The sequence below is a fragment of the Heterodontus francisci genome, chromosome 30 (genome assembly GCF_036365525.1).
Source record: "Heterodontus francisci isolate sHetFra1 chromosome 30, sHetFra1.hap1, whole genome shotgun sequence".
Lineage (NCBI taxonomy): Eukaryota > Metazoa > Chordata > Chondrichthyes > Heterodontiformes > Heterodontidae > Heterodontus > Heterodontus francisci.
In genome coordinates, this window is record NC_090400.1 from 14,237,319 (window position 1) to 14,250,670 (window position 13,352).

Here is a 13,352-nt window from a genome sequence, read left to right on the forward strand (position 1 = left end):
AACCAATAAAAGAATTTAAACATAAAGTGTGCTTTTCAGCAAAACAAAAGGGAACAAAACTAAATCATAGAACTGTTGTCTGTGCCTATTGGATGGGGGAGATGGTGGCATAGTGGTAATGTCACTAGCCTAGTAATCCAGAGGCCCTGGCCAATGCCCTACAGACATGGGTTCAAATCCCACCATGGCAGCTGGTGGAATTTAAATTCACTTAATTAATAAAATCTGGAATTGAAAGCTAGTCTTAGTAATGGTGCCGAGAAACTATAATCAATGGTCGTAAAAACCCATTTGGTTCACTAATGCCCTTTAAGGAAGGAAATCTGCCATCCTTGTCTGGCCTACATGTGACTCTAGACCCACAGCAATGTGATTGACTCTTAACTGCCCTCTGAAATGGCTGAGCATGCCACTCAGTTCAAGGGCAATTAGGCATAGGCAACAAATGCTGGTCTTGCCAGTGATGCCCAGATCCCATGAAAGAATATTAAAAAAACTCAATTCCTTGGGGTCCCCACTGGTCATAAAAGGGTGTCATGCTGGGCCCCCACCTGCCAAGAATGAGGCACATTAATTTTGTCATGAACATTGATTTTAAACTGTTACTGGAGTGAAGAAAGGACTCGCTTAAAAAAAAGTTGCCAGATTTTGGCTGGAAAGACATTTGCATAATAGAGAGTGCTTGGAAAGGACACAGGACCATTCTCTGACACATTCAACCCACAATGGACTTTTGATCACCATCTGTTGAAGGTGGGGGAGCTCGCATTCCAGGTTGATTGCTAAGATGGCTGAATACACAAACAGACATGGCCCAACCAGCTTGTCACATGACTAACCTGCTGTACAACCTGAGTTTTTTGAATCTGTACAAACAGTTTGGGCAGAAAGCTGTTTGCTCCTGGACTGAGGAGATCTCTCCTGGCTAGCTGGCCACAGTCTCTCCTGTTTGCCTGCTCCCATCTCTTTCTCGCTGAATGTCTGAATCCACTGAAGACATATGAACCCCAAGAGAGAAAAGTCTCCTACAACGAACAAGGTTTAAGAAGAATACTGGGCCCCAACAAAAAGCAAGATCTACCTACAATCAAGGACTCTACAGTGAGCTCGAAGAACCGAAACAAAAACTTTTCAGATATTGCCTCAAACCTTTCCACTTCACTGAAAAGTCAGTGGCGAACCCACTTCCGCCTGACCTGGGGATCCGATCTGTATTTTGCGGGTCCCCGGGCTTTAATTGGTCTGAGGCGGGACTTCCACCTGCTTGAGGTAGGAAATCCCGCCTAATAGAGTTGCCAGCCAATCAGTGGGCTGGCAGCTCTCTGTCTCAGCAGTGCCACTGGGAGCAGTGGCCACTGCTGGGACAGCACCCAGCATCATGATGAAGATGTTAGGGAACCCCGGAACACAGGCAAGGTTTTGTTGCCTTGCCGGTGTGATCAGTCAGGCTCTGGCGAGGCAAGGTGGTCGAATTGGGGGGGCGTGTTGGGTGTGTTTGGGGCGACCCTCTGTCGGGCACAGGGTGCCAGATCACGAGGCCCCCCACCCCCGGCATCAGAAAGCTGCCTGCTTTTGTCAGGCAGCTTTTCTTGGGTCGAGGACTGGCCACTTAAGGGCCTTAATAGGCCTGGGGAGGGCGGGCTGGTTTTCGCTGCGGCTGCCCTGTGTAAAGTGACGGCGGAAGTGGGTCGGGAAGGGCCCCCGGAGCCTCCCGCTCCATTTTACGCCACCCTGGCCCCCACCACCATCCCGCCCTTTGGTGGGGTGTAAAATTCAGCCCCATGTTTCAGGTTGGTGCCTATCATCAGAAATAAATCATATCTCAAGTTCCTTCATTATGTATCCTCTTTATCCAAAACTTTCTAGCGCACAAACATAAAAATACATTATAATGTGTACATATTCCTTTGCATTACAGGGAAGTAAGAATGTTTTCAGTGTTGTAGAAGCTTAGGTGAACGGACCAAGGCCCCAGAGGACAGCAGCAAGGTGGAAAAGAGCAGAAACAAAATATACATTAGAATTAAAATAAATGACATGAATACTATTGATAAAAAGAAAACTACTGCAAGTACAACAAACTGATTCATTGGAAACAGGAACAATATTTGAAACTTGCACTGGGGAGGCAAGTGGCTGGTTGCCTTGGCGACGGGCTGTGCAGTAGCCGGCGCGCATGCGCTCTGCGGATGGTGCGTCACTTTGGGCCTTCAAGCCGGAAGGGAGTTTCAGGCTGGTCGCAGCTGCTCGGCTGGAAATTCGGGGGAAAATCGCGCCAACTTAGCCGGCGGCAGTAAGAGGCAGCGCCCCTCTTTGCACCGAAGTCAGAGGGAGCAGGCCTCTGTTGAGAGCTTCTACTTGGGGTCCGCCATGGCAGCCAGGAGGGAGGAGCAGCCCAGCCAGCCCCCCAGCCTGGTGCAGATGGTGAAGTCTGTGATCCCCGTGCTGCCTTGTGCCACGGTCTCCACCGCCCTGCTCGGATGGATTATATTCTACCTGACTTGCAGGTACAAGGTGCTTGATGAGCACACATTTACACTCGGCCACTTTGAGAGCCGCTTGCAAGGTAAGACTGGGTCCTGGACACTGGATAGATAGACTGCCAAGGTAAGGGGTAGGTCAGATCCTGGGCACTGGATATTGAATGCCAAGGTAAGGGGTAGGTCAGATCCTGGGCACTGGATATTGAATGCCAAGGTAAGGGGTAGGTCAGATCCTGAGCACTGGATATTGAATGCCAAGGTAAGGGGTAGGTCAGATCCTGAGCACTGGATATTGAATGCCAAGGTAAGGGGTAGGTCAGATCCTGGGCACTGGATATTGAATGCCAAGGTAAGGGGTAGGTCAGATCCTGAGCACTGGATATTGAATGCCAAGGTAAGGGGTAGGTCAGATCCTGGGCACTGGATATTGAATGCCAAGGTAAGGGGTAGGTCAGATCCTGAGCACTGGATATTGAGTGCCAAGGTAAGGGGTAGGTCAGATCCTGGGCACAGGATACTGAAACTGCCAGGTAATGGCAAGGTCACGTCTGGGAACCAGGCTAGTGAGACCTCCAAGGTAATGGCCAGGTCAAATAAAACCTAGTTCGGGTATAAAATTAAAACCCGACCCGGGCCCGTCCTGACCACAGCCAACCCGAATCCGATCTAGGCCCGAGTCCTTTAATATTTTTTCGCGCCCAACCCGATCCGACACGAATCTTGTTCATCCGTTCCGGCAGCCGGCTACTCCTGAAGATGGAGTTGTGGGGAATCATGGGTGAGCCTCATCCCGTGACTTTCCGGAAGCAGCACTGTCCAGCCCAGCCCAGCCCAACCCAAGTCGACCCCAAATTCTGGACTCGGAATATAGACCCAACCCGACCCGAACCTGACGCATGTAGTCAGGTCTCGTCAGGTTTGGGTGAGGTAGCCAGGCTTTAAGGTCAAGTCTGGGTACCAGGATAGCAAGGCTACCAAAGTAAGGGATAGGTCAGGTCCTGGATACTGGGATAGTGACGTTCTCAAACTCCATGCACTTGAACAGTGTAAAATGCCCAGCAATGTAATGATGCATCTTATCTGCCAAGCCCCAGAGAATTTGGATGTTGGATATAGGCTGCCTATCGGAGTAAGGGGGTAGGCATATAACATTAGAATCACAGAAATTGCAATGTGGAAACTGGCTGTTCACTCCCAGGCCATGATGGTGTAGTCTAATCCCATATGCCTGTTCATCAACAGCTTGTATTTATATAGTGCCTTTAACATAGTAAAACGTCTCGAGGCACTTCACAGGAGCGTTATTAACCAAAATTTGACACTGAGCCACAAATGAGGTATTAGGATAGATGACCAGTGGCTTCATCAAAGAGGTAGGTTTTAAGGAGCATCTTTAAAGGAGGGAAGAGAGGAGGAGAGGTTTAGGGTGAGAATTCCAAAGCTTAGGGTTTTGGCAGCTGAAGGTAAAACTGCCAATGGTACAGTGATTAAAATTATGGATGCGCAAGATCAGAATTGGAGAAGCTGAGATATCTCGAAGGTTGTGGAGCTGGAGTATATTAGAGAGGTAGGGAGGGGCAAGGCCATGGAGGGATTTGAAAACCAGGATGAGAATTTTCAAATCGAGATGTTTAACCAGGAGCCAGCATAGGTCTGCGACCACATCACTGATGGGTCAACGGGACTTGGTCTGAGTTAGGACCTGGGCAGCAGAATTTTGGCTGAGCTCAAGTTTGCGGAGGGTAAAATGTGGGAGACCAGCCGGGAGTGCGTTGGAATAGTCAAGTCTGGAGGTAACAAAGGCATGAATGAGGAACATAGGAATATGGGAACAGGACTAGGCCATTCAGCCGCTCGAGCCTGTCCCACCATTCAGTGAGATCATGGCTGATCCACGGCCTAACTCCATATACCTGCCTTTGGCCCATAGCCCTTAATATCTTTGCTTAACAAAAATCTATCCATCTCCGATTTAAAATTAATAACTGTTCTAGCTTCAACTGCTGTTTGTGGGAGAGAGTTCCAAACCTCTACCACTCTTTGCATGTAGAAGTGCTTCCTAACATCTCCTGAATGGTCTGCTCCTAATTTTTAGACTATGCCCCCTAGTTTTAGAATCTCCAACCAGTGGAAATAGTTTATCTTTATCTAGCCTGTCTTTTCCTGTTAATATCTTGAAGACTTCAATCAGATCACCCCGAGGTACTAAATGAGTACTTTGCATCAGTATTCACCAAAGAGAAGGACTTGGTGGATGATGAGCCGAGGGAAGGGAGTGTAGATAGTCTCAGTCATCTCATTATCAAAAAGGAGGAGGTGTTTGGTGTCTTGCAAAGCATTAAGGTAGATAAGTCCCCAGGGCCTGATGGGATCTACCCCAGAATACTGAAGGAGGCAAGGGAGGAAATTGCTGGGCCTTGACAGAAATCTTTGCATCCTCATTGGCTACAGGTGAGGTCCCAGAGGATTGGACAATAGCCACTGTTGTTCCTTTGTTTAAGAAGGGTAGCAAGGGTAATCCAGGAAATTATAGGCCGGTGAGCCTTACGTTAGTGGTAGGGAAATTATTAGAGAGGATTCTTCGGGACGGGATTTACTGCCATTTGGAAACAAACAAACTTATTAGCGAGAGGCAGCATGGTTTTGTGAAGGGGAGGTCGTGTCTCACTAATTTGATTGAGTTTTTTGAGGAAGTGACGAAGATGATTGAAGAAGGAAGGGCAGTGGATGTTATCTATATGGACTTCAGTAAAGCCTTTGACAAGGTCCCTCATGGCAGACTGATACAAAAGGTGAAGTCACACGGGATCAGAGGTGAGCTGGCAAGATGGATACAGAACTGGCTCGGTCATAGAAGACAGAGGGTAGCAGTGGAAGGGTGCTTTTCTGAATGGAGGGATGTGACCAGTGGTGTTCCGCAGGGATCAGTGCTGGGACCTTTGCTGTTTGTAGTATATATAAATGATTTGGAGGAAAATGTAGCTGGTCTGATTTGTAAGTTTGCGGACGACACAAAGGTTGGTGGAGTTGCGGATAGTGATGAGGATTGTCAGAGGATACAGCAGGATATAGATCGGTTGGAGGCTTGGGCGGAGAAATGGCAGATGGAGTTTAATCCGGACAAATGTGAGGTAATGCATTTTGGAAGGTCTAATACAGGTGGGAAGTATACAGTAAATGGCAGAACCCTTAGGAGTATTGACAGGCAGAGAGATCTGGGCGTACAGGCCCACAGGTCACTGAAAGTGGCAATGCAGGTGGATAAGGTAGTCAAGAAGCATACGGCATGCTTGCTTTCATTGGTCGGGGCATAGAGTATAAAAATTGGCAAGTCATGCTGCAGCTGTACAGAACTTTAGTTAGGCCACACAGAACTTTAGTTAGGCCACACTTAGAATATTGCGTGCAATTCTGGTCGCCACACTACCAGAAGGACGTGGAGGCTTTGGAGAGGGTACAGAAGAGATTTACCAGGATGTTGCCTGGTCTGGAGGGCATTAGCTATGAGGAGAGGTTGGATAAACTCAGATTGTTTTCACTGGAACGATGGAGGTGGAGGGGCGACATGATAGAGGTTTACAAAGTTACGAGCGGCATGGACAGAGTGGATAGTCAGAGCTTTTTCCCAGGGTGGAAGAGTCAGTTACTAGGGGACATAGGTTTAAGGTGAGAGGGGCAAAGTTTAGAGGGGATGTGCGAGGTAAGTTCTTTACACAGAGGGTGGTGAGTGCCTGGAACCTGCTGCCAGGGGAGGTGGTGGAAGCAGGTACGATAGCGACATTTAAGAGACATCATGACAAATACATGAATAGGATGGGAATAGAGGGATACGGTCCCCGGAAGTGCAGAAGGTTTTAGTTTATGCAGGCATCAAGATGGGCGCAGGCTTGGAGGGCCGAATGGCCTGTTCCGGTGCTGTACTGTTCTTTGTTCGTTAGCCTTCTAAATTCTAGCGAAAACAGGCCTAATGTGTGTAATCTCTCCTCGTAACTTAACCCCTGTAGTTCAGGTATCATTCTTGTAAACCTACGTTGCACTACCTCCAAGGCCAATATATCCTTCCTAAGGTGTGGTGCCCAGAACTGCTCACAGTACTCTAAGTGGGGTCTAACCAGGGTTTTGTACAGCTGCAGCATAACCTTTGTGTCTTTATACTCAAATCCCTTAATATTTGGGTTTCAGCAGCAGATGAGCTGAGGCAGAGGTGTAGTTGGGTGATGGTAGTGAGGTGGAAATAGGTAGTCTTAGTGATGGTGTGGATATGTGGTTGGAAGTCTCACAAGGATCTATTAGCCTTCTCCTATTTCCCATCACCAAGCTGCTCCTCGGTGACATCATCCAAAGACACAGCATCAGGTTCCACATTTATTCTGATGACAGCCATCTCTACCCTGCTATCACCTCTCTCAACTCTCCACTGTTGCTAAATTATCAGACTGCTTGTCATACAGCTAGTACTGGATGAGCAGAAACTTTCCCCAATTAAATATTGGGAAGCATTGCCTTCGATCCCCACTACAAACTCTGTTCCCTAGCTGTCATCTCCATCCCTCTCCCTGGCAACTGTCTGAGGCTGAATCAGACTGTTCGCAACCTTGGTGTCATATTTGACCCTGAGATGAGCTTTCAACCACATATCTGTGCCATCACTAAGACTGCCTATTTCTATCTCTGTTAACATTGCCTAACTACACTCCTGCTTCAGCTCAACTGCTGCTGAAACCCTCATCCATGCCTTTGTTACCTCAACATATGACTATTCCAATGCATTCCTGACCGGCCTCCCACATTCTACCTTCCGTAAACTTAAAATTGTCCAAAGCTCTGCTGTCCGTGTCCTTACTCACACCAATCCCATTCACCGATCACCCCTGTGTGCTCGCTGACCTGCATCGGCTACTGGTTAAGCAACTGCTCAATTTTAAAATGCTCATATAATAAAAGCAAAATACTGCAGATGCTGGAAATCTGAAATAAAAACAAGAAATATGCAGCAGGTCTGGCAGCATCTGTGGAGAGAGAAGCAGAGTTAACATTTCAGGCCAGTGACCCTGCAGTTCTGATGAAGGGTCACTGACCTGAAACATTAACTCTGCTTCTCTCTCCACAGATGCTGCCAGACCTGCTGAGTATTTCCAGCATTTCATGTTTTTATTTAAAATTTTCATCCTTGTTTTCAAATGCCTTCATGGCCTCACCCCTCTCTATCTCTAATCTCCTTCTGTCTTATAAACCTCCAAGGTATCTGCTGCTCTAATTCTGGTCTCTTGAGCTTCCCTGATTTTAATTGCTCCACCATTGGTGACCATGTCTTCAGGTGCTTACGCCCTAGGCTCTCCCTAAACCTCTCTGCCTCTCTTCTTTTCAGACGCTCATTAAAATCTACCTTGTTGACCAAGTTTTGGCCATCTGCCTGAATATTGCTTAATGTGGCTCAGTGTCAGATTTAGCTTTATGATGCTCCTGTGAAGTGCATGGGACATTTTGTTATGTTAAATACAAGTAGTTATCTGTTCCTGCCAGATTTGACAGTAAATTGCTAAACAGTTGTCTGCCATATCCGTTCGAATCTGTATCCCTTGCACTTAAAGGGAGCAGAAATGTGGGCTGCATGGGCCAGGTTGAGAGAGAATAATGGCTTTAATGGGGACTAGGGAATCAAAAGTGGAAGTTAGGTTGTGATTGATCAGATTGGTAGCTGCAGAAATGTCATGGTGAATAGAGGGCCAAAGGCTAGACAGTTGGGATTTTGAATATGCAGTTGTAAGTTAACTGGGGAAGAGTTTCTCTTCCAGAGTCGTGCACAGAAGGAAGTAGGGTTGGGAAAGGGAAGGGGGATATGGTTGGAGAGCTATATAAGGAACTGATCAGAGATGGCCTCATCTGTGATTGAGTCAATGAGAGTAGCTAGGCCAAGTGAGATGGGACTTTATATGGAGGGAGAGATTAAGGGAGGATGGGGGACAGTGACCTCAGGGTTGAGAGCATGATGAATTGAGATGGAGGTTGAAATCACAAAAGATGAGAAGTTGTTTGGTGCAGAGGCTGAGGGAGGAAAGCAGTGATGATATCTTGGGATATGCACTTAGGTGGGTGGTAGAGAGCAAGAATTTTAAATGAGAGGAGTGGAACAAGGTGAGATGCTCAAAGGACGTGAAAGTGCCAGAGGAGGAGTAGGGGGACAGACCAAGGTGTGTTTTGGTGATGAGTCACATTGCCACTGTGACAGTCTGGGTGGGGCGAGTGCTGGAGGGTATAGCTAGGCAGAGAGACTTCATTTAGGAGCAAGATGCCATTACTCCATTCAGGTTTCTGTCAAGGCTAAAATATCAATGCAATCATCCACAATAAGCTCATGGATGGCAAGGGCCTTGTTTACAAGTGAACACACATTCTGGAGGGAGATGTGGAAAGGGGCAGTGATAGCTGATCCGCTGGCGGAATTTCCAGTGTCAGCACTGGAAGGGGCGAGTTGAAAGGGGATGACTTTGGCAAAAATAGCACCTGGTGGGTGCATTGGGTGTGAACGTCAGTGAGAGAGTAGGATGGGGCAATTGAGGTTGGTGTTCATAAGGGGGCAGTGATATGAGGTGCAAAAGGAAGCTGTAGGTTTATCTAAGAGGTGTCAAGTCTGGGATGGTGGCAGGAGAGTAGGAAGGTCAAGGAATATTGGAGGGTTGGGGTAGGGTCTTGGGAGTGTACCTGAGAGGAGAGAAATGAAAAGAGGCATGATGACAGGAGAGAGGGCTGTTGGAGGAATAAAGAGAAAAGCAGTAAGAAAGGGTGGGTAAATAAAAGTGGAAATAGAAGTGATGGGCTCGGGTCCAGAGTAGCAGCCAAAACATGCATGTGAAAGGACACAGGAAAAGCTTAAGTTACATAGGCCTGGTTATGAAACGATTATTAGGATGCATATAACCTGGTAGTAAATGGGAAATAGAGAGAATACAATAGGAGGAAGTCCAGTGTTGAAATCAGAGCTCCTGTGGTGGGATAAAGTTGTCGTAGGTAGTGTGGAGTTAGCTTGAAGCGTTGATGCACTGTTGTCCAAGTTCGGAGACAGGTGTGGAGGGTGAGTGAAATCTAGAAGCTGTTTGAAGGGTAGACTATTGGAGAATGCACTGATGGAGGTATTTATATGGGAATGAAGATGCAGGAGGTGGGTGGGGAAGAAAAAAATACTGTGACAAAGACGTCGCCGTAAGATCCAGAAGTGGTGCAGAAATGTAATTTGGCCCAAGGAGAATGAATCTATGGCCAGGAACCAGACTGTAACTAAAGCTGAAAAGCCTGTTGAACCAGTAGATCAGTCACGGAACAGCAGCAGTGGAGGGAGCTGATCAAATTTACTTCAAAATTTAAACAACAGATAAGTAGCACAGCAGCTGAGTCTTGCAGTGTATCCAGTGTAGTTCAATGCAGAAGCTTAGTCTTGATATCCAGCGAAGTCCAGGAATTTGGAAGCCAAATTGGAGAAAGGATCCAGTGCTCACCGAGGAAAGCAGGGAACAAGATGGTGGGGGGATGGGGATGAACCCCACATCCTGTAATCAGAGACTTATACCCTTGTATGTGCTGTGAGCAAGAGGAGCATGCTACAGGATTAATGGTCATTTAACAGAAGGCTTTGCATTGGAGGTTGCAAGGGATGCGTAAAAAGAACAAAAGGAAAGACTATAGTGCCTTTCACAACTTCAAGATGACCCAAAGTGCCTTGCAGCTAATGAAGTATCGTCACTGGTGTAATGTACAAAATGGGGCAGTCAGTTTTTGCATAGCACATTCCCACAAACAGCAGTGATGAAATGGCCAGATAATCTCTCTTAATGATGTTGGTTGAGGGATAAATATTGCACAGGACATCAGGGAGAACTCTTCCTGCTCTTCAATAGTGTCATAGAATCTTTTACATCCACCTGAGAGGGTAGGTGGGCCTTGGTTTAACATCTCATCTGAAATAAGGCACCTCTGACAGTGCTCCACTCCCTCAGTACTGCACTGGAGTGTCAGGGTGCTATCACTGAACCATAGTTAACACTCCATGCAGTCCCCTCTGAAGGTGGAAAACACTATGCAGTCACGTCATACAGTTGATGTTAAATAGAGTAGTCAGATTCATCTGCAAGATTTGTGACTGCAATAATCAGTCTTGCAAATACTAAAGATGTTGAGAAAATGTTTCCCCTGATTGGGAATCTAGAACATGTGTCATGGTCTCAATAATGGGTTGGCCATTTAGGACTGAGATGAGAAGAACTTTCTTCACTCTAAAGGTTCTGAATCTTTGGAATTCTCTACCCCAGAGAGCTGTGGGTATTCAATTGTTGAGTATATTCAAGACAGAGGTTGATGGATTGTTGGGTACTAAGAGAATTAAGGGATATAGGCTGGTCCGGAAAGGTGAAGTTGAGATGGAAGATCAGCCATTATCTTGTTGAGTGATGGATCATGCTTGAAGGGTCAGGTGGCCCACTCCAGCTGTTATTTCTTACGTTCTAATTTACATAGTCTTTCCTGGAAATTAAAAATACCTGCATTCTTGCAGTCTTTTTCAGACACTCTCTTTAACTGAGTCTTTGGAGATTGGAATGTGGGTGCCTCTGACCCACAAATATTGGCTCGCCACTTCTGTGTGGAAACCAAGAACTGGAAATTAATGAAAGAGGAAACATGGAAATTAATGAAAGAGGAAACAGTCTGTCCATCCCCATTCCTTTAAGATTTCAAGGAAGAGAGAATGTGCATTTATGTAGTGCCTTTCACAACCACAGAGTGCTGCAAATTAATTACTTTTGAAATGTAGTCACTTGATTGGTAGGCCATACAAACAGCAGTGTGTTAAATGACCAATTAAAGTTTTATTCGTGTTGAATGATGGATAACTGTTGCCCAGCACAGTGAGAGAAATCCCCTACTCATCATTGAGCACTGTAATGAGATCTTTTACACCCATTGCAGAGGACACAGGGGCGGCGCGGTGGTTAGCACTGCAGCCTCACAGCTCCAGCGACCCGGGTTCAATTCTGGGTACTGCCTGTGTGGAGTTTGCAAGTTCTCCCTGTGACCGCGTGGGTTTTCGCCAGGTGCTCCGGTTTCCTCCCACAGCCAAAGACTTGCAGGTTGATAGGTAAATTGGCCATTATAAATTGCCCCTAGTATAGGTAGGGGAATTGAGGGAAGGTGGGGGTTATGGTAGGAATATGGGATTAATGTAGGATTAGTATAAATGGGTGGTGGATGGTCAGCATAGACTCGGTGGGCCGAAGGCCCTGTTTCAGTGCTGTATCTCTAAATAAAAAGACAGACAGGATCAATATGTAAGTGTCAGTTCTTTGACCATGTGGCTCATCCAAAAGACGTTGCCTCTGGCAATGCAATGCTCTCACCACTGCTCTGAAGTATCAAGCTAGATTATGTGCTCAGGTCCTGTTGTGGGCATTGAACCCATGATCGTCTGTATGCATCATTGCTGATTGTCTGATTTGGCCTATGTTCCCTGATGTGGCTTTGAATGATTTGGAGGCATTAAAAAGTATAGGGCTGGGCTCGCTGACAGAGCTGAACCTGATTTAATCTGGGGGACATGATGGCTTTCCTTATGAAGTGGAGCTAGCAAAGGTAGATTCCCTTTTACGTACATCTCTCGGTTATTCGTGTTGAGTTGTTCTATTGGGTGATTGCAGCCCATCTCTAGTGTAAATGCAGCTACCTCCCATTCCTCTTCAGATCGTCCTCCTCCTCTTCCTCCAAAATGAGCCTAGAGAGGAATTTCCATGGTCTGAATGTTGGTTGCAGCAACAAAAACTGTAGCTTCCAGTATCTTGATATACAAGATGCAAGCAAAGAAGAAGAGCGAGTCTGGGGAATTAATAATGTAAAATAAGGAAATGGTGGAGGAATTGAACAGATTTTTTGCATCTGTCTTCATTGTAAAGGATGCAAATAACATCCCAGAAATAATTGTGAATCAAGAATCGAAAGGGAGGGAGGAACTTGACACAATTACCGTCACCAGGGAAAGGGTACTGAGAAATTATTAGAACTAAAAGCTGACAAGTCCCCAGGTCCTGATGAACTTCATTCTAGGGTCTTAAAAGAAGTGGCTGCTGAGATGGTGGATGCATTGTTTTTAATTTTCCAAAATTCCCGAGATTCTGGAAAGGTCCCATCAAATTGGAAAATAGCAAATGTAACTCCGCTATTCAAGAAAGGAGGGAAACAGAAAGCAGGAAATTACAGCCCAGTTGGCTTAACAGCAGTTGTAGGGAAATTGATGGAATCTATTGTTAAGCAAGTTATAGCAGTTCATTTAGAAAATCTCAGTGCAATCAGGCAGAGTCAACATGGTTTTGTGAAAGGGAAATCATGTTTGACTAATTTATTAGAGTTCTTTGAGTGAGTAACAAGTAACATGGTTAAAGGGGAACATGTGAATGTGGTATACTTAGATTTCCAGAAGGCATTTGACAAGGTGCCACATCAAAGGTCACTAAACAAAAAAAGAGCTCATGGTACGGAGGGTAACCTATTAGCATGGATAGTGGGTTGGTTAACAGGAAACAGAAAGTAGGCATAAATGGGTTATTTTCCGTTTGGCAAGCTGTAACTAGTGGAGTGCCACAGGATCAGTGCTGGGGCTTCAACTATTTACAACCTTTATCAATGACTTGGATGAAGAGACAGAATGTATGGTTGCTAAATTTGCTGACGACACAAAGATAGGAGTATAAGTTGCCAAGAGGACATAAGGAGTCTGCAAAAGGATATAGATAGGTAAGTGAGTGGGCAAAAATTTAGCAGATGGAGTATAATGTGGGAAAGTGTGAACTTGTCCACTTTGGCTGGATAAATAGAAAAGCAACATATTTA

General features: G+C 46.0%; 1 protein-coding gene across 1 annotated transcript in view; it reads left to right on the plus strand.

Moving 5' to 3' along the window:
- Positions 1 to 2,201: 2,201 nt before the first annotated feature.
- The window catches only part of rhbdd2 (rhomboid domain containing 2), a 66,936-nt gene continuing 55,785 nt past the window's right edge, over positions 2,202 to 13,352 (plus strand). Inside the window, exon 1 of the mRNA XM_068009926.1 lies at positions 2,202 to 2,566. Within this exon, the coding sequence (XP_067866027.1) occupies positions 2,371 to 2,566 (196 nt within the window). The 5' untranslated portion in view covers positions 2,202 to 2,370. The remainder of the gene's footprint in view (positions 2,567 to 13,352) is intronic.